Genomic DNA, 22,642 nt, shown 5'->3' with positions numbered 1-22,642 from the left:
TCCATTGTAATCTTTTTGTATTTATATTTTGTTGTTGTAAGGATTAAGGCTTGGCTCAGGTTGCTTTTCCAGGAATTCAGTTTCACCAGTTCAGTTCAATACTAGATATATTTTCTTTCAATTCATTAATAGTTACCAGCAAACACACATCCAAACCAAACACAGAAACAGAGAGATCATCTGAATGATCTTTAGCTTGGTTCAATAACCTGTGCTTCAGGCTGGCCCTTTGACAGCATTTATAGCTGATAACACCAGTCTCTGTGTTGTGTCACTGTAAACGGTCTTGGGGGGTTTTTATGCAGTCTAAAGGTCCCTACATAAAGGCTGTGTGTTTCTATTGGTCCTTACCCTAATTAGACACCTGTTACTGATATAAGTACTGGCGAATCCACTGTCACAAATAGACACATTTTAATATACTCACATTTTATTTATTAGGATTATATATTTTTTCATTAGTAGGAAATGGTTTGTTCTCTATAATTGACTTAAACATTTGAGTCCTCTTGCTCGCCGGTGTTGTGATGCAAAATGTCCAAACACATTTACTGTACCTAGCGCTGCATAGCAAGGTATTTCTACAGTATACAATAATAATGTCATTTAGCAGACGCTTTCATCCAAAGTGACTTACAGATAATTCACATAGATTATTCGCAATACAAAATAAATCAACATAGTCCTATGTTTGTCTAAAGTGGAAAGTTGTTCTAAGCAGTGTGTAATTGGTCCCAGACTCTCATCTCAGATCCGACTCACGGCGCACAGCTGGTGAGGTGAAGGGTTGAGGGTGAACCCCAGTAATGGTGTGAGGTCCAGATCATCCTCTGTTACTCCAGGAGGAGGAGAGAAACTAAAGTGCTGCAGGAGGGAGGTGAAGAAGAGGAAGAGCTCCATCCTGGCCAGACCCTCCCCCAGACACACCCTACGACCTGCGAGAGAGACCAAAGATATAGAAAATAGCATGAAGTCTGTCCAAAAGGCTACCACAATTTCTCTACTTCTTGCAATGAAATAATTTGCTAAATGACAAAGTTGATATACCTGCAGAAAAGGCCATGAATGCGTCCCTCTTGACGAATCGTCCCTGCTCATCCAGAAAGTGGGAGGGGTTAAAGCAGTGGGGGCTCTCCCATTCGCTATCGTCATGTAGGACAGACGTCAATAAAGGAATCACAGACGTCCCCTGCAGTGAGAGTGAAGCGTAGGACACCGTTATATATATAAAAGTGATGAGTGATGAAACTTTGTTTAATAAATAAAGTGCACACTCAAAAGGAGTGGATTGCAATCATTTCAGGACAACTAAAAAAAATACAAAAAAGAACTATTTTGGAAAGTCAGGTATCTGACCTTCTTGATGAAATATCCCTGGAAGGTGACGTCTCGGCTGGTGGTGTGAGGGATGGACATGGGTACAATATTGGCCAGTCTCTGGATCTCATGGATCACTGCATCAGTGTAGGGCAGGTTCTTCCTGTCATCTACCAAGGGCTGACGACTTCCTATAACCCTGCTGATCTCCTCCTGGACCCGGTCTTGAAAAAAGACAGGAAAAGTGTTACTCTAACCCAGAGGTGAAAGGTTAATCTGAATGATCTTTAACCTGTTATCTGTTCAATAACCTGTGCTTCAGGTTGGCTTCTTGACAATTTTACTCCTGCCAACACTTTAAGTGTCTGTGTTTTGTGTCACAATGTAAAAGGTCTTGGACGTTTTTTATTAAAGGCCCAGTGCAGTCAAACATTTTCCTGTGTTTTATATACATTTCCACACTATGAGGTTGAAATAATACTGTGAAATCGTGAAAATTATGATAATACTTTTAGTGTAAGAGCTGTTTGAAATTTCAGCCTGTTTTGGTGGGATGGAGTTTTGGCCTGACTGGTGACATCACCAGGCGGTAATTGAGTTAATAGACCAATAATAAAGACAGTTCCAAACCTCTCTGCCAATAACAGTTAGCATTTTCCGTTATACCCTCCCCACTCAGACCACTCCCAGACAGTCCTAGCAAAATTCTTGCTTGAGAAATTGCTCTTTGCAAAGAAGCCATTGGTTTCTTTTTTACCATTTTACTTTTAAAGAATCACAGTAGGGTACTTAATCGTTACCCAGAAATGTTTTGATATTGAGATAAAAACGGCTGCATTGGACTTTTAAGTATAAAGGTCCCTTTATAAAGGTTGTGTGTTTCTATTGGCCCTTACCCTGTATGTGGGGGTACTTGGCCATTAGCATCAGACCCCAGCGCAGGGTTGTCCCAGTGGTGTCGGTACCAGCAGCAAACAGGTTGGTCACAGAAGATATCAGGTTGTTTTCATGATAGTGAGAGTCCATATTTCCTGATTCCTGAAAGACACAGAGCCATGGGTTACATGAGTACTTATAGGCATCTATTCTAATGGATATCAAAGTTAGGTGTGGACATGAGAAGTTCCACTGGACATATTTTTTTATCCTTTATTTAACCAGAGAAGCCACATTGAGATTTTCATCTATTTTTCAAGTGAGCCCTAAGATGAGGGATTTGAGTTAGTTGTCATACCTCCACTTTCTGCTTTCGAACGAGGAATGAGTCCACAAAGCCTCTGCACATCTGAGGGTTGAGACTCTCCTTCAGGCCCCTCACCAACTCCTTTACATCCCTATGGTTGTTGTCGACATTTTTCAGCATAACCTTCCGACTCTTTAGCCACGGGCCCAGCCATGAAAACATGTTGTACAGCTATCTCACCATACAAAAAAGTAAAGTGTGAATAAAACAACTTTGTGAGTACAGTTTACTTACAGTATATTTTCACAACTTTGTTTAGAGCAGGGCTTTTCAATGTTGGTCCTGGAGGTCCGAAACACTTCTGGTTTTCATCCTCTCCTTCTATTTGATTTTATTTCTTTAACCTTTATTTGTCTCATTGAGATCAAATCTATTTTTCATTAGGGACCTGGTCCAACCAAGACAGCAGCAGGGGGGAACAATGTTTGAGACATATCAGACATACTGTAACAACTTACAGACATAGACACACCATAGAAAATACAAAATACTGGGACACCAGGTGAGTGCAATTACGTACCAGGTAGAAACCAAAAACAGAAGTGTTTCGGCCCTCCAGGACCGGAATTGAACAGGCCTGATTTAGAGTGAATGTGAAGACAGTACCTGAATAGACGCAGAACCTGAAAGACGTATGCTCTCATTGGCTCTGTCCACCATGCCTCGAAACTGAGAATCAGAGTATTCAAACCTGCTGCCATACACAATGGCAGAGATTATGTTGGAGGCAGCGTAATTCACGGGCTGGGTTGTGTCAAATGCCTTACCTGCACAAAGAAAGACAAAAGAGGATGAGTAAAATATACATTTTTGAATATTCATTTTATATTACTACTACTGTACTACTAGTTGCTCTTACCCTTGTGTTTTTCAAATAGTTCAATCAGGTAAGGAATCTCCTCGATGATTTTCTCCTCTGCCCCTTTCTTGCCCATTCCAAAGTCCCTGAGGTTCGTCAGGGCAAAGCGCCTCATCTCTCTCCATGAGTCTCCATTGGCAAACAGAATCCCTGTGAAAAAAAAGCTTGTTTGAATAATTTCAAAGGACAGAATGTGTGATAATTAATTTTTGTTGGGCTAAACGCGTAGGTGAAATGTTATACTTAGTCAACTATCCAAGGACCAGTCATTCATAATTGTTTACCATGTCCTTCGTTGATGTCTCTGGACATGCGGGGGATGTCCCTATTCCCAAATTCCTCTGCCTGGTTGACCAACGCCTGCTTGACCGTCTTGTATCCTGCCAGAACAACCACTTTCTTGGGTCCAAAGTGAACCGTGAAAACGGACCCATATTTCTTGGAGAGCTGGAGCAATAGATTGAGCAGACAAAGGACTACTTGAGAACCACAATGTAAATCAGTCAGGGTGTTACTGGCCGTATCCGAATACCCATACATGCATCCTAAATAGTAGGCTGTTTGAGTATGCGAGAATTTTTTTTTCTCGAAAATCTAGAATACTTTTAAATCCCCGGATGTCATACTCATTTCGGCTTTGACAACAGCTGATCAATTAGATATGGGGATGCGCTACCAAAATCAACGAATAGTGGGAAACAACGCAATCACGCATGACGCATTCTCAGTATGCGAAACTAGAATGTTTAATATAAGTAACAAATTATGAGTCATAATACCCATAAAACCTAGCAGTCAAACAGGGAAATGATTCCAATCGTTATCCCACCATTCATTTTTCCCATATGGGATTTTAGAAACATTTAAATTAAGGGCTGTGTTTTGTGTAGGCTTACCCTAGCATGACAACTGTGTAAATCTCTCTAGGACAAGGTGACTTTTACCTATATATTTGCTTGAATTTACCCCCCAAAAATGAAATGCTGATTAGCTGCTAATGTGACTATCATAAAGAGCTACAAATTCCATGATGATCTGGACGAGACTGACGAATCGAGGCAAAGGTAAGAATCTCTGGATTAACTATCTAATGTTAGATAAATGTAGTAATGAATAAATTGGCAACATTTCTTTAAATTGACAATTATGTGAACTGTCTTGTGCAAGTTTTAAATTGACATAATACCTGTTAGCAAAGGCTTTAGCTTGAGATGACATGCAGGAGCTTGAAGAGATTTGCAGTCTTGCATGATGTCTACTTTGATGCTAATTGGCGTTTTTGAATCTGAGAGTAAATAGAGCCAAATATATAAGTCACCTTGTCCTAGAGAGATTTATATGGTTATCAAAACGTCACGCCAGGGTAAGTCTACACGAAACACAGCCCTTATTTTAAGTGTTTCTAAAATCCCCAATGGAAAAATTGGAACCATTTCCTTGTTTGACCGCTAGGTTTTATGGGTATTATGAAACCTCCACTGTGGGGCTCTATAGTATGCGACATTTAGAAAATCGAGGATGGTTTAAATGCCAGGATGTTATACTCATTTCGGCTCGTTATCTAGTAGAATTCGATGCACAGTTTTCCACAATGCAATGGAAGAGGTGGGCTGCGAGTGATAGGCCCTAGTTCTCTTCAAGTAGCCAACAACAAAACTAGGCTACTGTCGTATCGAGTAAATGCTGGCAATTATTGCTGATGAACAAAGGAGTCCGCTCATACTGAACCTGGATCATAAGATTTATTCATATCACAAGCTTTCAGCATAAGTTACAGGTGACATGCCCACCCGGAGAGCGACGCCTCAGATTGCAATGGCCGCTCTGACTCCCTCTTTGTCTTGCTCATACTTATAAACAATGCAAACAGATGGGTTGCTCCCTCTTCTGGCCAATCACCAGTCTCCCCTGGGGCGTCACCCTCCAAACGGCTACATTTGAACTAAGATAAACATCCTCTGGTTCCATTAAGAAAGTCATAATCTTTAATACACTACACTACTTAATGGGGAAGATGCCCAAAGCTTCTGCAGTGGTGTTCAAATGTAGGCTAAGTAGTTTTTGTTCTCCTTAAAATTATCACCAGTATTGTATCGTAGGCTACATATTTGAAAACAAGTTTTTTTATTACCCAAAGTGGATTTCTGTTTTCTCACTGAAAAGTGTTTCTTGTTCTCTTGGCCTTCATCAGAGATTTTAAACTAAATACTAAACCCCTCAATCTCAACTCTGGACCTCGAAGACAGTTCCACTGGGACTGATTTAGACCTGGGATACCAGGTGGGTGCAATTAATTACCAGGTAGAACAAAAAACCAGCAGGCTCTGGACCTCATAGGGTAAGAGTTGAATACCCCTGTACTAAACCATCTTTTGATTTCTGAATGTGTCAGCACCGGAGAATCGGGATGTGGCTGTGTTATTGATGTCATGTTAACCAGGCCTTTTGATTTGAACAGATTGTTTTAGTTTTGTAGCCTAGGCTACCTATGGAGTTATTATATTCAAGCCTTTGCAGTCATTCTCGCAAACCGCTCGCCCACATGACACCACACACTGGAGAAAGGAGAAATGCTCACTAACATGGATATAAATCTGAAAGAAATACGTTTTTTTGTGTGTATGGACAATTTCTGGGATCTTTTATTTCAGCTCATTAAACATGGGACCAATACTTTCACATGTTGCATTTATATTTTTGTTCAGTATAGTTTTAAAGTAACTGTCCAGTGTAAAAACAAAAGTTCATATTCTGTTAAATCATGCCCAAATAATTAGGGCTGGGAATTGCCAGTGACCTCAAGTTACGATATCACGATACGATATGTATTGTGATTCTCACGATTCTATATGTATTGCAATTCGATACTGCGATTTTATTGCGACTTGATGTTCCAAACATGTTGCTCACTATTTGTCTGCTGCAGAGAGATGAGGGAGCATGAGAAAACGTCTTCTGATCAGTCAGTGAAATAAAAGTGCTGAAAACATGTTGGCTCACTATTTAAAAAGATGGACAACAATCTATAAGATTAGAAATACTGGAGTTTTGGAGCAAATACAGCCAACTAGTGCTAGCTAACGCTACCTATCGATTTTTTTTTTGAAATATCAATATAATATCGTCCAAAAATAATATTGCGATATATAACAATAGATTCCCCCCCCCATCCCTACAAATAATGTTGTTGACTCATCCTATACTCGTATGTGGCCATAGGAGCGTCGTTAAATATCCGAGCTGTTTCCTAAAACCAACGTTATTTATGTTACACTTGAAAACGCTCGTAATCTAACCCCTGCCTCAGACCACTCGTAGAACAGCTAAGTGCATTGTTAGATGCTTTTTTTTGTCCTCCCTCGTCACTTTATACACAAATCTCCGCTAAACATAGGAAGTTATGGTCAAACCATGTGATTCTAACAAAGTTGACTACAGTACAAATACGAAGTTGCCAATGTCTTTGCAATTGATACAAACAAGTGACGTATAAAAACATGCTTCTAATGAAAACCGAGATGACAGTGCTAACTGTGCCACTAGAGATCCTGTTTCGAATCCAGGCTGTCGCAGCCGGCCGCGACGGGGAGACTCATGGGCGGCGCACAATTGGCCCAGCGTTGTCCAGGGTAGCGGAGGGAATGGCCGGCAGGGATGTAGCTCAGTTGATAGAGCATGGCGTTTGCAACGCCAGGGTTGTGGGTTCGATTCCCACGGGGGGGCAGTATAAAAAAAATATGTATTCACTAACTGTAAGTCGCTCTGGATAAGAGCGTCTGCTAAAATGACTAAAATGTAAAAAATGTAAAATGACTGCATTCAAATATAAACAGTAGCCTATAGGCCTATTTCAATCATATTGAAATACATTTAATGTTCAATCAATTGAGTTTTATTTTGCTACCTGTAGGCTACTGTCTGTAATTTGTCTAAATATATTTCATGATGTGTAGCCTAACGTGCCAAATCAGTGATTTTTGTGTATTTTCATTAGGTAAGCATTATAATAAGCCGCCTCTATATTTGCAGCCGTAAGTGATACTCTCTCTTTAGGAGCTGATCCGACGTCAGTATTGTAAAATAATTATAATGTTAAGGAAAGATTTGAATGGAGAAAGCTGATCCAAGAGCAGCACTCCCTTTCTTTCGGGACCTATCAGGATCGACACATGCTCCAACGACGGACTTAGTGACCATTCTCTATGCGTGGTGTTTTGGGAAACACATGTTACATCTTCGGCCGTAGTAGGAAAGATGCATCATTATAACACTCATAAGCCTAAGTCCCATCGCTATCGGAAAACCGGGCCCCGACCGTTTAAAAATGCTTGCCATTTCCTCAGAGGATAATGTCATCCTGAGGAGGATGAGCTGGTCAATCAGCGATCTACTTGCATTACTATTTTTAGCTACCGGTATAAGCCCCACACCATTCTGTTGTTGTTCACCCACACCATTCAACACAGAATACCTGCTTTTTAACATACTTAATTTGTACAAAATTGGAAGGAAATCTGACACTCGTATTGTAATTAATTATAAGTCATATTTCTTAGAAATCTGGAAACACTGGACAGTTACTTTAAGTTAACAACTAAAACAAGTGTAAACACTTCAATTTAAATAATCAACGCTTTATTTAATATAATTTCAAATTGTACAAATAAGCCAATTTGTATGTGAAGGTTAAACATCTTAGTAACAAGTAGGCTATAATTACAAATTAAAGCATAATATCAGGAAAATATATCCATATCAGAGGTGGCCAACCTAGCAGAGATTTCTATTCCAGCCAACCAATAGCACACCTGATTGTCAGCTCATTAGGTTTGATAGGTTGAATCAAGTGTGTTAGTGCTGGGCTGGAACAGGGTTGGCCTGCTCCAGTTGTAATAGGTTTAAACATTTTGTGTAACTTTTAAACTGGATTTTTGTTTACAACATTAGCTAACACAGGCAAACGTATAACCATTGTGAATTGATTGCCCCCCATCTATCCTCAGAGTTCGTATTGCTTGGTGACCTAAACTGGGATATGCTTAACACCCCGGCCGTCCTACAATCTAAACTAGATGCCCTCAATCTCACACAAATTATCAAGGAACCTACCAGGTACAACCCTAAATCCATTAACCTGGGCACCCTCATAGATATCATCCTGACTAATTTACCCTCTAAATACATCTCCGCTGTCTTCAACCAGGATCTCAGCGATCACTGCCTCATTGCCTGCGTCCGTAATGGGTCCGCGGTCAAACGACCACCCCTCATCACTGTCAAATGCTCCCTAAAACATTTCAGCGAGCAGGCCTTTCTAATTGACCTGGCCCGGGTATCCTGGATGGATATTGACCTCATTCCGTCAGTAGAGGATGCCTGGTTGTTCTTTAAAATTACTTTCCTCTCCATCTTAAATAAGCATGCCCCATTCAAAAAAATTCAGAACTAAGAACAGATATAGCCCCTGGTTCACCCCAGACTTGACTGCCCTTGACCAGCACAAAAACATCCTGTGGCGTACTGCATTAGCATCGAACAGGCCCCGCAATATGCAACTTTTCAGGGAAGTCAGGAACCAATATACACAATCAGTTAGGAAAGCAAAGGCTAGCTTTTTCAAACAGGAATTTGCATCCTGTAGCACTAACTCCAAAAAGTTTTGGGACACTGTAAAGTCCATGGAGAATAAGAGCACCTCCTCCCAGCTGCCCACTGCACTGAGGCTAGGAAACACTGTCACTACCAATAAATCTACGATAATCGAAAATTTCAACAAGCATTTTGCTACGGCTGGTCATGCTTTCCACCTGGCTACCCCTACCCCGGCCACCAGCTCTGCACCCTCCGCTGCAACTTGCCCATGCCCCCCCCACTTCTCCTTCACCCAAATTCAGATAGCTGTAGTTCTGAAAGAGCTGCAAAATCTGGACCCCTACAAGTCAGCTGGGCTAGACAATCTGGACCCTTTCTTTCTCAAATTAACAGCCGAAATTGTCGCAACCCCTATTACTAGCCTGTTCAACCTCTCTTTCGTATCGTCTGAGATCCCCAGAGATTGGAAAGCTGCCGCGGTCATCCCCCTCTTCAAAGGGGGTGACACTCTAGATCCAAACTGTTACTGACCTATATCCATCCTGCCCTGCCTTTTGAAAGTATTTGAAAGCCAAGTTAACAAACAGATCACCAACCATTTCGAATCCCACCGTACCTTCTCCGCTATGCAATCTGGTTTCCGAGCTGGTCATGGGTGCACCTTAGCCACGCTCAAGATCCTAAACGATATTATAACCGTGATCGATAGAAGACAGTACTGTGCAGCCGTCTTCATCGACCTGGTTCTTATTGGCAGACTAAATAGCCTTCGTTTCTCAAATGACTGCCTCGCCTGGTTCACCAACTACTTCTCAGATAGAGTTCAATGTGTCAAATCGGAGGGCCTGTTGTCTGGACCTCTGGCAGTCTCTATGGGAGTGCCACAGGGTTCAATTCTCGGGCCGACTCTATTCTCTGTGTATATCAATGATGTCGCTCTTGCTGCTGGTGACTCTCAGATCCACCTCTACGCAGACAACACCATTTTGTATACATCTGGCCCTTGATTGGACACTTTGTTAACAAACCTCCAAACGAGCTTCAATGCCATACAGCACTCCTTCCGTAGCCTCCAACTATTCTTAAACGCTAGTAAAACTAAATGCATGCTCTTCAAACGAACGCTGCTTGCATCCACCCGCCCGACTAGAATCACTACTCTCGGCGGGACTGACTTGGAATATGTGGACAACTACAAATACCTAGGTGTCTGGTTAGACCGTAAACTCTCCTTCCAGACTCACATCAAGCATCTCCAATCCAAAGTTAAATCTAGAATCTGCTTCCTATTTCGCAACAAAGCCTCCTTCACTCATGCTGCCAAACATGCCCTCGTAAAACTGACTATCCTACCGATCCTTGACTTCGGCGATGTCATTTACAAAATAGCCTCCAACACTCTACTCAGCTAATTGGATGTAGTCTGTCACAGTGCCATCCGTTTTGTCACCAAAGCCCCATATACTACCCACCATTGTGACCTGTACGCTCTCGTTGGCTGGCCCTCACTACATATTCGTTGCCAAACCCACTGGCTCCAGGTCATCTATAAATCACTGCTAGGCAAATCCCCGCCTTATCTTAGCTCATTGGTCACCATAGCAACACCCACCCGTAGTATGCGCTCCAGCAGGTATATCTCACTGGTCATCCCCAAAGCCAACACCTCCTTTGGCCTCCATTCCTTCCAGTTCTCTGCTGCCAATGACTGGAACGAACTGCAAAAATCTCTGAAGCTGGAGACTCTTATCTCCCTCACTGACTTTAAGCATCAGTTGTCAGAGCAGCTTACTGATCACTGCACCTGTACACAGCCCATCTGTAATTAGCCCACCCAACAACCTCATCCCCATATTGTTATTTATTTTGCTCATTTGCACCCCAGTATCTCTATTTGCACATCTATCATTCCAGTGTTAATACTAAATTGTAATTATTTTGCACTATGGCCTATTTATTGCCTTACCTCCATAACTTACTACATTTGCACACACTGTATATAGATTTTCTATTGTGTTATTGACTGTACGTTTTGTTTATCCCATATGTAACTCTATGTTGTTGTTGTTTTTATCGCACTGCTTTGCTTTATCTTGGCCAGGTCGCAGTTGTAAATGAGAACTTGTTCTCAACTGGCTTACCTGGTTAAATAAAGGTGAAACAAAATTTAAAAAACAGACTCCATGAGGGTGGTATGAGGGCCCGACGTCCACAGGTGGGGGTTGTGCTTACAGCCCAACACCGTGCAGGACGTTTGGCATTTGCCAGAGAACACCAAGATTGGCAAATTCGCCACTGGCGCCCTGTGCTCTTCACAGATGAAAGCAGGTTCACACTGAGCACATGTGACAGACGTGACAGAGTCTGGAGACGCCATGGAGAACGTTCTGCTGCCTGCAACATCCTCCAGCATGACCGGTTTGGCGGTGGGTCAGTCATGGTGTGGGGTGGCATTTCTTTGGGGGGCCGCACAGCCCTCCATGTGCTCGCCAGAGGTAGCCTGACTGCCATTAGGTACTGAGATGAGATCCTCAGACCCCTTGTGAGACCATATGCTGGTGCGGTTGGCCCTGGGTTCCTCCTAATGCAAGACAATGCTAGACCTCATGTGGCTGGAGTGTGTCAGCAGTTCCTGCAAGAGGAAGGCATTGATGCTATGGACTGGCCCGCCCGTTCCCCAGACCTGAATCCAATTGAGCACATCTGGGACATCATGTCTCGCTCCATCCACCAACGCCACGTTGCACCACAGACTGTCCAGGAGTTGGCGGATGCTTTAGTCCAGGTCTGGGAGGAGATCCCTCAGGAGACCATCTGCCACCTCATCAGGAGCATGCCCAGGCGTTGTAGGGAGGTCATACAGGCACGTGGAGGCCACACACACTACTGAACCTCATTTTGACTTGTTTTAAGGACATTACATCAAAGTTGGATCAGCCTGTAGTGTGGTTTTCCACTTTAATTTTGAGGGTGACTCCAAATCCAGACCTCCATGGGTTGATAAATTTGATTTCCATTGATAATTTTTGTGTGATTTTGTTGTCAGCACATTCAACTATGTAAAGAAAAAAGTATTTAATAAGATTATTTCATTCATTCAGATCTAGGATGTGTTATTTTAGTGTTCCCTTAATTTTTTTGAGCAGTGTATGTATATTTTCTTAAAATCCATTCCTTACTGGTTTTGTGTGTATTGGGTATATGTTGTGAAATTGTTAGATATTACTGCACTGTCGGAGCTAGAAGAAAAAGCATTTCGCTACACCCGCTATAGCATCTGCTAAACACGTGTATGTGACAAATACAATTTGATTTGATTTGGATGTTATCCTGATAAGTGTGCAAATTTGACCATTTTCTGTCCTGCTAAGCATTCAAAATGTAACGAGTACTTTTGGGTGTCAGGGAAAATGTATGGAGTAAAAAGTACATAATTTTCTTTAGGAATGTAGTGAAGTAAAAATAAAAGTAGTCAAAAATATAAATAGTAAAGTAAAGTACAGATACCCCCAAAAACTACTTAAGTACTTTAAAGTATTTTTACTTAAGTACTTTACACCACTGCCAATAAGTCTACTGATTTTGATCTAAAACTGGTAAGATATTCCTTAGTTAATTTATCTCCTACCAAAGAAATTAAAAACATTGTAAGCATTGTATGCATGTTGTGAATAAAGTAGCACTAAAAACGTTTTTTGAAATATAGACAGAAAAGTCATCATTTCAGAGCTTTTGCTCGGGATTCTAGCCAAGAAACACGCCTGAACAGCCGACAATGTGCCTTTCCCTGACGTTTGGGAGATTTCATTCATGGCAAATGCTGCAAATGTCATCTTAAAGTACCTTCAATAGGTGTGCTGACCTAGCCATATTCGTATCCATAAATTTGCAGTTGATAGTCGCATCAGATGATACTCGTGATCAGAAAAAAAACAGAAGTGTTTTAATATGCCTAAATAGATGTTGTCAAAATATCTATCTCCCTGTAAATTTAGACCAAACAAACTGCAGATTAGGAGCAGCGTGCTGAGGGGTGTGTGTCCTCAATTTGCAGCGGGCTGGCAAGAAGTTAGCTGTCACTCAGTCAGAATATGCATCAGCAGTTCATTTTTTTCCCTACCCTCGGCCCGCTTGTTAGATATTATGTACATTGATTGCTTGATAGATAGAAAACGTGCGCGCCATTTGATTAATCATAGTAGCAGGCAAATAGGAGGCAGCAGCGATCTAAATAATCTGACTAAACACGCCAGTAGGAGAAGTGATTGGGTGAAATTATGAAGCGAGTAGATGGAGAAATACGGCTTAACGCTATCCAATCAGAGCAGCAGGATCAACGTACAGCCCGCCCTTCTCTTTCGAGACAGGCAAACTAGCCTGTTTAGTTATTTAGAACGTGTAGCATCTTGCACTAGTCATTTACGTTATTTAAAAGTTGTAGCACCTTGCACTTGATTTAAAGATGCGCGCTGCCACCCGAAAATATATATCATTTCCGATCACGGATAATTACAAAAAATACTCTGATCATAATCGTATCAGGAAAATTGCACATATCCGTAACGATACTCGTTTCGTCGTCTTGACTACTCCAGATGGTGTTCTTTGAAAACACAACACAAACCTCACAGAGAGTGTGATAGGGCTTCTTGAGATCCAGCAGCAGCATGTTGCCAAGCAGGGGCAGCGGCCTGGGTCCTGGAGGCTCCTTCCCCTGTTCCTCAGAGCTGGAACCAGAGAACAAGAGGTAGAGGACCATCATAAACAGCAGAGCCCCCAGCAGTGTCACCGTGCTGGGAGCCTGGAGGAGAAGATCTCCCATAAGAGCCATGGATCTCCACAAGCAGTGCTCTAAGATAAGACCGTGATGTGAAATCGGGAAAAGTGTGTGCCTCAACACAACAACTGGCTTACATAAGAATACCCAGACCTCTATAGGGCTAAGGTTCAGCCGAAGAGGAGGGGTTACGTATACAGAAAAACAATCTGGCTCATTCTAGCAGGTTTAAACAGTAGCCTACAGCTCCTACAGATCATTACCAAATCCAATACTGATCTACAACGAAACAGAGGAGCGCTTCTTTGGTAATATATGTCAGAGGAGAGGTGTTCTTTGAAATGGTGATGAACATTTAAACTAGCAACAAAGTTGATTCTGGTAGTGTGAACAGTGCATAAGCATTAGCAAAACCTTCCTAAAATATAAAGGCAGGTCAGGTGTAGAAAAGTTAAGCCTTTATTGCAATTATTGATTTTTTAATAGAGAGACACATTTCCATTCCTCTTTCACATATAACTCATTTGGAGCCTTTTGCAATGCTTCCACAAATGCAAATTCAAGTTAGCCCCTCCCAGTTGTCCATTTGCTTCTGTTTGGTTCCTAGTGAAAACAGCCCTGATAATCCCTCTGTTGTGTTGATAGGGGACAGAATGCGGTCGGACCATCATATAATAGGCATATACATTACTCTTACTGAATTTCCACGTGGGCGAGGATATTGGAAATTTAATCAAAGCCTATTGGATGATAATTTATTCATAATTAGAACAAAGGAATTTATAACTGACTTTTTCCAACATAACATAGGTACAGCGAATCCCCTTATTGTATGGGACACCTTTAAATGTGCCTTTAGAGGCCATGCAATTCAGTACTCATCTCGAAAACAAAATCAATTTAGGTCAAAAGAGTTTATACTAAGAAAGGAAATAGAAAATCTAACAGAACAGATAGATGGCAATACAAACTGTAACATAGAGGCTCAGAATAAATGAGAGGAAAAACAAAAAGAAGTGTAATATATTATACAAATAAAGCAAACTGGATGGAATATGGGGAAAAATGCACAAAATTCTTTTTTAATCTTCAACATAGGAATGCTACCAAAAAGAACTTAATGAAACTGGTTACATTTGACAGAGACACCCATAATTCACCAAATGATATTTTGAAGGAAGAAACAAAGTACTTTAAGCATATGTTTTCTTTTCAGTCGCCTCCATCTCCTCTAACTGAAGCTAATTGTAGAGATTTTTTTTCTATTGATAATGTCAAATTAACAGCCACACAGAAAGACTCATGTGAAGGTGAAATTACAGAGGAGGAACTTCTGGATGCAATTAAAGACTTTAAGTCCGGGAAAACTCCAGGGTTGGATGGCATACCAGTCGAGGTATACCAAACCTTTTTTGATATACTAAGCGGACCGTTATTAGCATGTTTTAACCACTCCTATGTAAATGGTAGATTATCTGACACTCAAGAAGAAGGTCTGATCTCATTATTACTGAAACAGGATACAAGTGGAAAATATAAAGATCCAGTCCATTTACAAAATTGGAGGCCCCTTACACTTCAGTGTTGTGATGCAAAAATCCTAGCAAAATGTATAGCGCATAGAATTAAAAAGGTATTGTCGGATATTATTCATTCTAATCAGACAGGTTTTTTACATGGAAGATACATTGGAGATAATATAAGGCAAGTATTGGAAACAATAGAACACTATGGAAAATATGGGAAACCAGGCCTGCTATTCATAGCAGACTTCGAAAAGGCATTTGATAAAGTTCGACTGGGGTTTATATATAAATGCCTGGAGCATTTCAATTTTGGAGAATCTCTTATGAAATTGGTTAAAATCATGTATAGTAACCCTAGGTGTAAAATAGTAAATAATGGCTATTTCTCAGAAAGTTTTAAACTGTCAAGAGGAGTGAAACAAGGATGTCCACTATCGGCATATCTATTTATTGTGGCCATTAAAATCAGATCCAATAATAATATCAGAGGATTAGAAATACAGGGCTTAAAAACAAAGGTGTCATTGTACGCTGATGATTCATGTTTTCTTTTAAATCCACAACTAGAATCCCTCCACAGCCTCATAGAGGATCTAGATACATTTTCTAACCTCTCTGGATTACAACCAAATTATGACAAATGTACTATATTACGTATTGGATCACTAAAAAATACAATTTTTACATTACCATGTAGTTTACCAATAAAATGGTCTGATGGTGATGTGGATATACTCGGAATACATATCCCAAAGGAAATAAATGATCTCACTTCAATAAATTTTAATAGAAAGTTAGCAAAAATAGATAAGATCTTACTACCATGGAAAGGAAAATACCTGTCAATTTGTGGAAAAATCACCCTGATTAACTCTTTAGTATTATCCCAGTTTACCTATTTGCTTATGGTCTTGCCTACGCCTAGCGAACAGTTTTTTAAATTATATGAGAAAAAAATATTCAATTTTATTTGGAACGGCAAGCCAGACAAAATTAAAAGAGCATATTTATATAATGAATATGAATTCGGAGGACAGAAATTATTAAATATTAAAGCATTAGACCTATCACTAAAAGCTTCAGTCATACAAAAGCTATACTTAAATCCGAACTGGTTCTCAAGCAAATTAGTAAGATTGTCTCACCCAATGTTCAAGAAAGGCCTTTTTCCCTTTATTCAGATTACAACCTCTCACTTTCAGTTATTTGAAAAGGAAATAATCTCCCAAATGTCACTATTTCTAAAACAAGCCATAGAAAGTTGGTTGCAATTTCAATTTAATCCTCCAGAAACGACAGAACAAATAATGCAACAAATATTGTGGTTAAATTCAAATATACTAATTGACAAAAAACCTTTATTTTTTGACAGAATGTTTAAAAAAGGTATAATCTTCGTAAATGATATCATCGGTAGGACTGGTGGAGTTATGTCGCACATGCAGCTAATAAAAACATATGGAAATGTCTGCTCTACCCAAAATTACAACCAAATAATTGCAGCCTTACCGCAAAAGTGGAAGAGGAAAGTGGAAGGGGGAGAAAGTAAGGAACTTGTTTGTCGGCCTTGCATTAAAGAGCATAATTGGTTAAGGAAAACTGTGATAAATAAAAAAGTATATCAGTTTCACTTAAGGACCAAAGGATTGACAGCCGTCCCATATAGATTGCAAAATAGTTGGGAAGAGATCTTTGACGTACCGATCCCATGGCATAGTGTTTATGAACTGACACGCAAAACGACACCGGATTCAAAAATTAGAATCTTTCAATTTAAATTATTATATAAAAATTATTGCTACCAATAGAATGTTATTTATATGGGGGATACAATCTTCCCAGCTCTGCAGGTTTTGCTGTGAAGAGACAGAATCATTAGATCATTTGTTTTGGTTCTGTCCATTTGTAGCTTGTTTTTGGACACAGGTCCAGGAATGGCTAAAGGATTGCAATATTTACCTGGAACTAACCTTGCAGATAGCATTACTGGGTGATCTGAAAAGTCATAGTCAATCAATCAATAATATAATAATACTTTTAGCAAAAATGTTTATTTTTAATTCACAATCTGTAGAAGCAATGAGAATAGAAAGGTTCAGAATTTTTGTAAAACATCACAGTACGGTCGAAATATATATGGCAAATAGAAATCCTATATGGATGGTGTTAAGAGATAGATGGGAGGTATTGAATAGAGTTGAAGGATGGGACTAATAACAAATAACAACAAATAATAACAAAGATAGCTAATAATGTAAGCATACTGTGTCCATAATAAGTATATAGGTTGTATGTTGGGAGCTTTTGGGAAGGAGCACAGTTAGAAAGTTATGGCAAACCGGATAAATATATATTTTATAATATAAAACAGTATACTATTTAAGGATAAATTGCTTATGAAATCATAGCGTTTGGGGGAAACTGAAAGCATTAAACACAGGGGAAATTTGTGAACTCAGAGGAAAATAAAAAGGTATTTCATAAAAGACAAATACATTACTTCTTCACCAGTAAGTTCAACTATACAGTATCTTCGAATCACCGAGCTGACAAGGTAAAAATATGTCGTTCTGCCCCTGAGCAAGGCAGTTAACATTTACATCATTTAACAGAAAAACACATGTAAAATTTTTTATAAATTGATTTGCATTTTAATGAGGGAAATAAGTATTTGACCCCTCTGCAAAAAACGACTTAGTACTTGGTGGAAAACCCTTGTTGGCAATCACAGAGGTCAGACGTTTCTTGTAGTTGGCCACCAGGTTTGCACACATCTCAGGAGGGATTTTGTTCCACTCCTCTTTGCAGATCTTCTCCAAGTCATTAAGGTTTCGAGGCTGATGTTTGGCAACTCGAACTTTCAGCTCCCTCCACAGATTTTCTATGGGATTAAGGTCTGGAGACTGGCTAGGCCACTCCAGGACCTTAATGTGCTTCTTCTTGAGCCACTCCTTTGTTGCCTTGGCCGTGTGTTTTGGGTCATTGTCATGCTGGAATACCCATCCACGACCCATTTTTAACGCCCTGGCTGAGGGAAGGAGGTTCTCACCCAAGATTTGACGGTACATGGCCCCGTCCATCGTCCCTTTGATGCGGTGAAGTTGTCCTGTCCCCTTAGCAGAAAAACACCCCCAAAGCATGATGTTTCCACGTCCATGTTTGACGGTGGGGATGGTGTTCTTGGGGTCATAGGCAGCATTCCTCCTCCTCCAAACACGGCGAGTTGAGTTGATGCCAAAGAGCTCCATTTTGGTCTCATCTGATTTCTTGAGCAGGGGGACCTTGTGGGCACTGCAGGATTTCAGAACTTTACGGGGTAGTGTGTTACCAATTGTTTTCTTGGTGAATATGGTCCCAGCTGCCTTGAGATCATTGACAAGATCCTCCCGTGTAGTTCTGGGCTGATTCCTCACCATTCTCATGATCATTGCAACTCCAAGAGGTGAGATCTTGCATGGAGCCCCAGGCCGAGGGAGATTGACAGTTATTTTGTGTTTCTTCCATTTGTGAATAATCGCACCAACTCTTGTCACCTTCTCACCAAGCTGCTTGGTGATGGTCTTGTAGCCCATTGCAGCCTTGTGTAGGTCTACAATCTTGTCCCTGACATCCTTGGAGAGCTCTTTGGTCTTGGCCATGGTGGAGAGTTTGGAATCTGATTGATTGATTGCTTCTGTGGACAGGTGTCTTTTAAGAGTGTGCTCCTAATCTCAGCTCGTTACCTGTATAAAAGACACCTGGGAGCCAGAAATCTTTCTGATTGAGAGGGGGGTCAAATACTTATTTCCCTCATTAAAATGCAAATCAATTTATAACGTTTTTCTGTATTTTTTTGTTGTTATTCTGTCTCTCACTGTTCAAATAAACCTACCATTAAAATTATAGACTGATCATTTCTTTGTCGGTGGGCAAACTTACAAAATCAGCAGGGGATCAAATACTTTTTTCCCTCACTGTATATACACTACCGGTCAAAAGTTTTAGAACACCTACTCATTCAAGGGTTTTTCTTTATTTTTTACTATTTTCCACATTGTAGAATAATAGTGAAGACATCAAAACTATGAAATAACACATATACAATCAAGTAGTAACCAAAAAAGTGTTAAACAAATCAAAATATATTTTATATTTGAGATTCTTCAAATAGCCACCCTTTGCCTTGATGACAGCTTTGCACACTCTTGGCATTCTCTCAACCAGCTTCACCTGGAATTATTTTCCAACAGTCTTGAAGGAGTTCCCACATATGCTGAGCAGTTGTAGGCTACTTTTCCTTCACTCTGCCGTCCCACTCATTCCAAACCATCTCAATTTGGTTGAGGTCGGGGGATTGTGGAGGCCAGGTCATCTGATGCAGCACCATCACTCTACTTCTTGGTCAAATAGTCCTTACACAGCCTGGAGGTGTGTTGGGTCATTGTCCTGTTGAAAAACAAATGATATTCCCACTTAGCCCAAACCAGATGGGATGGCGTATCACTGCAGAATGCTGTGGTAGCCATGCTGGTTAAGTGTGCCTTGAATTCGAAGTAAATCACAGACAGTGTCACCAGCCGAGCACCCCCAGTCCATCACACCTCCTCCTCCATGCTTTACGGTGGGAAATACACATGTAGAGATCATCCTTTTACCCACACTGCATCTCACAAAGACACAGCGGTTGGAACCACAAATCTCCAATTTGGACTCACCAAAGGACAAATTTCCACCGGTCTAATGTCCATTGCTCGGGTTTCTTGGCCCCAGCAAGTCTCTTCTTCTTATTGGTGTCCTTTAGTAGTGGTTTCTTTGCTGCAATTCGACCATGAAGACCTGATTCCCACAGTCTCTGAACAGTTGATGTTGAGATGTGTCTGTTACTTGAACTCTGTGAAGCATTTATTTGGGCTGCAATTTCTGAGTCTGGTAACTCTAATGAACTTATCCTCTGCAGCAGAGGTAACTCTGGGTCTTCCATTCCTGTGGCGGTCCTCATGAGAGCCAGTTTCATAATTGATGGTTTTTGCGACTGCAGTTGAATAAACTTTCAAAGGTCTTAAAATGTTCCGTATTGACTGACCTTCATGTCTTAAAGTAATGATGGACTGTCGTTTCTCTTTGCTTATTATTATTATAGTACAAATAAAGAAAAACCTTTGAATGAGTAGTTGTTCTAAAACGTTTGACCGGTAGTGTATATACATATTTTTTAACTAATGCATCTCCCTAATGCAGCTGTTTCAGCCTCACTCAGTGCTTGTAGCGGAGGGGCTAGCCAAGGGACACAACTCCTTGATCTTCTCTGGTTGTGCGCAATTGGTTGTGCTTGACTGCTGTGTGCTCAAAGGTTCGGCTCAAGGGTTCGGATGGGTATGTGAATTCATAGGGACAGCACACAACCGCAGGGCATGCTGGTATGGTCAGGCAGCTTTAGCCCCCTTTAATGTCTATCTGCGGACTGCACTACAAGCAACGCCCCACACGAAACGTACATTGGTATTATGTCATTAAACGACCTGCCCACTCATTGACAACTGTGTATTGATCCGAGGCCAGGCTGCTTGTTGCATCGTAAGCATTTGTGGCTATTGTTAGCGGCTAACGTAGCATTTGGATCATTAACGTAGCGGTTAAGATAATTAACATAGCGGTTAGGATAATTAACATAGCGGTTAGGAGAACTAGCGTAGTGGTTAGGATAATTGACATAGTTATCCTACCATGGTTAAGGTTAGGATAGTGGTTAGGGAAAGGGTTAGCTAACATACTAAATAGTTGCGAAACACTTGTGGTTAGCTAAAGTTGCTAATTAGCTAAAATGCTACGGTTGTCCCAGATGCGATTCGAACACGCAACATTTTTTACATTTTAGTCATTTTAGCAGACGCTCTTATCCAGAGCGACTTACAGTTAGTGAGTGCATACATTTTTCATACTGGCCCCCCGTGGGAAACGAACCCACAACCCTGGCATTGCAAGCGCCATGCTCTACCAACTGAGCTACACGGTGCAACCTTTGGGCATTCCTTAAAACTCTCAGTTGGCTCTACTTTGTGGTGTTCTGTGTAGTAAGTTGTCACTACACGAAAATCCCCTATGCGACACGCGCCCAGTGTGCGAGCCGCAGATAGACCTTTCTCCTCTTGGGTGCTGCCATAGAGATACGTTAGTAGTCCTAGCCCAAGAAGACTCAATGTAATTTGCCACGGATAAATCGACGTCTTATCTCCAATAGCTTTGATTGGACTAATGTGTCAACTTCATAGTTGTTTATCATCTTCTATCTAGCTGAAAAGTCATAAATCATGTCGACTATCTCCTAGCAAATTATTTTCAAACTTCATAACGATGGAAATTGTGGGGCTCTATTTTCTCATAACTAGATGTGATGGCTAGCCTAGAAGGAATGCATTAATGATTAAACATAATGGGTTTGTACTTTACTGATATAAATTGTTTCACATAACAAGCTGTGATTCATATGAGGAACGTTAGGGGGTAGGATGAGATAAGACTTGTATTTCTCACAGACACGAACACTGCCTCTTTGTGATCTGTGAACCGTCCAAGGACGTAGGTACAAGGAGTACAGGGGAACAGTGTCTATGGGTGATGACTCTACAGGTTGTGATGATAACAACTTATGCCTGGCAACAGTGTGCAACGGTAAAGCGCCAAGGGTCTGGGACCAGCCTGTGCGCCAACAATTGGCTGAGTAAGTCTAAACCACGCTCAGTCTCTACTCTGATAGGCCCAGCAAGGAGCGGGAACTATCACTGTCAGGGTATTTAAAGAAGAGCCTGTAACAATGGATTAGTTCTCTGAGTGCCCTGCATGGTATTTCAGTGGACCCGTACATACGAACATCATATTTACCATTGAAGTGTTTTGCATTAATTAAAATACTAGTCTATTTTAGAAGACGTGTATTGACCTCTTTTGTTCCTAATAACAGATTTGAATTGACGCAACTTAACAAAATGTAGCAATAGAACGTCTCGGTGCTCATCAGCCGATGAACATTCAAATAAGGCCTCTGTTAAAAGAAAGAAAGCTGGAAAGAAGATTCAACCAATGGTTTGGATGGAAACAGCTGTTTTAATTAGCTATATGTATTGTTTTTAATGTTTGATGGGTGAATCCAATCACTTTTTGACAGCATCCCTTTTGATTTACACAAAACTTTCCAGACATGTTTGCCCATGGAAGAATTGGTCAGAAAATGACTTTTTGGAAGTGAATGCCAAAACATTCAGGAGATACCTCACCATACAATGAGACATCCATGTCTTCATCACTGGAAAAGATAAACGGTTGAGTTTGATATCAATTGTATAATTTCTTTA

At 40.7% G+C, this 22,642-nt stretch overlaps 1 protein-coding gene across 1 annotated transcript; it reads right to left on the bottom strand.

Annotated features, from left to right (window-relative positions):
• Positions 1–408: 408 nt before the first annotated feature.
• LOC311104463 (cytochrome P450 2K1-like) lies at positions 409–13,921 on the bottom strand. The gene is made up of 9 exons (XM_084146308.1): positions 13,636–13,921; positions 3,704–3,866; positions 3,420–3,569; positions 3,167–3,327; positions 2,552–2,731; positions 2,214–2,355; positions 1,357–1,541; positions 1,048–1,189; positions 409–935 (listed from the first exon to the last, which is right to left on the bottom strand). Exons 1-9 carry the CDS (start codon positions 13,840–13,842, stop codon positions 748–750), a joined length of 1,518 nt encoding a protein of 505 aa, XP_084002434.1. The 5' UTR covers positions 13,843–13,921; the 3' UTR covers positions 409–747.
• Between the last annotated feature and the right edge of the window lie 8,721 nt (positions 13,922–22,642).

Source organism: Coregonus lavaretus (genome assembly GCF_964263955.1).
Source record: "Coregonus lavaretus genome assembly, chromosome: 28".
NCBI lineage: Eukaryota > Metazoa > Chordata > Actinopteri > Salmoniformes > Salmonidae > Coregonus > Coregonus lavaretus.
Note: the sequence above shows the minus strand (reverse complement) of the source record. Positions and strands in the feature narration are given on the sequence as shown.

What these genes read in the sequence shown, in the direction of transcription:
- LOC311104463 (XM_084146308.1), bottom strand. Translation starts at nt 13,842, where the DNA reads ATGGCTCTTATGGGAGATCTTCTCCTCCAGGCTCCCAGCACGGTGACA. An exon ending in CCTATCACACTCTCTGTGAG is followed by an intron (nt 3,867 to 13,635) that starts GTTTGTGTTGTG and finishes CTATTGCTCCAG; the next exon opens with CTCTCCAAGAAATATGGGTC. An exon ending in ATTCATGGCCTTTTCTGCAG is followed by an intron (nt 936 to 1,047) that starts GTATATCAACTT and finishes TCTCTCTCGCAG; the next exon opens with GTCGTAGGGTGTGTCTGGGG.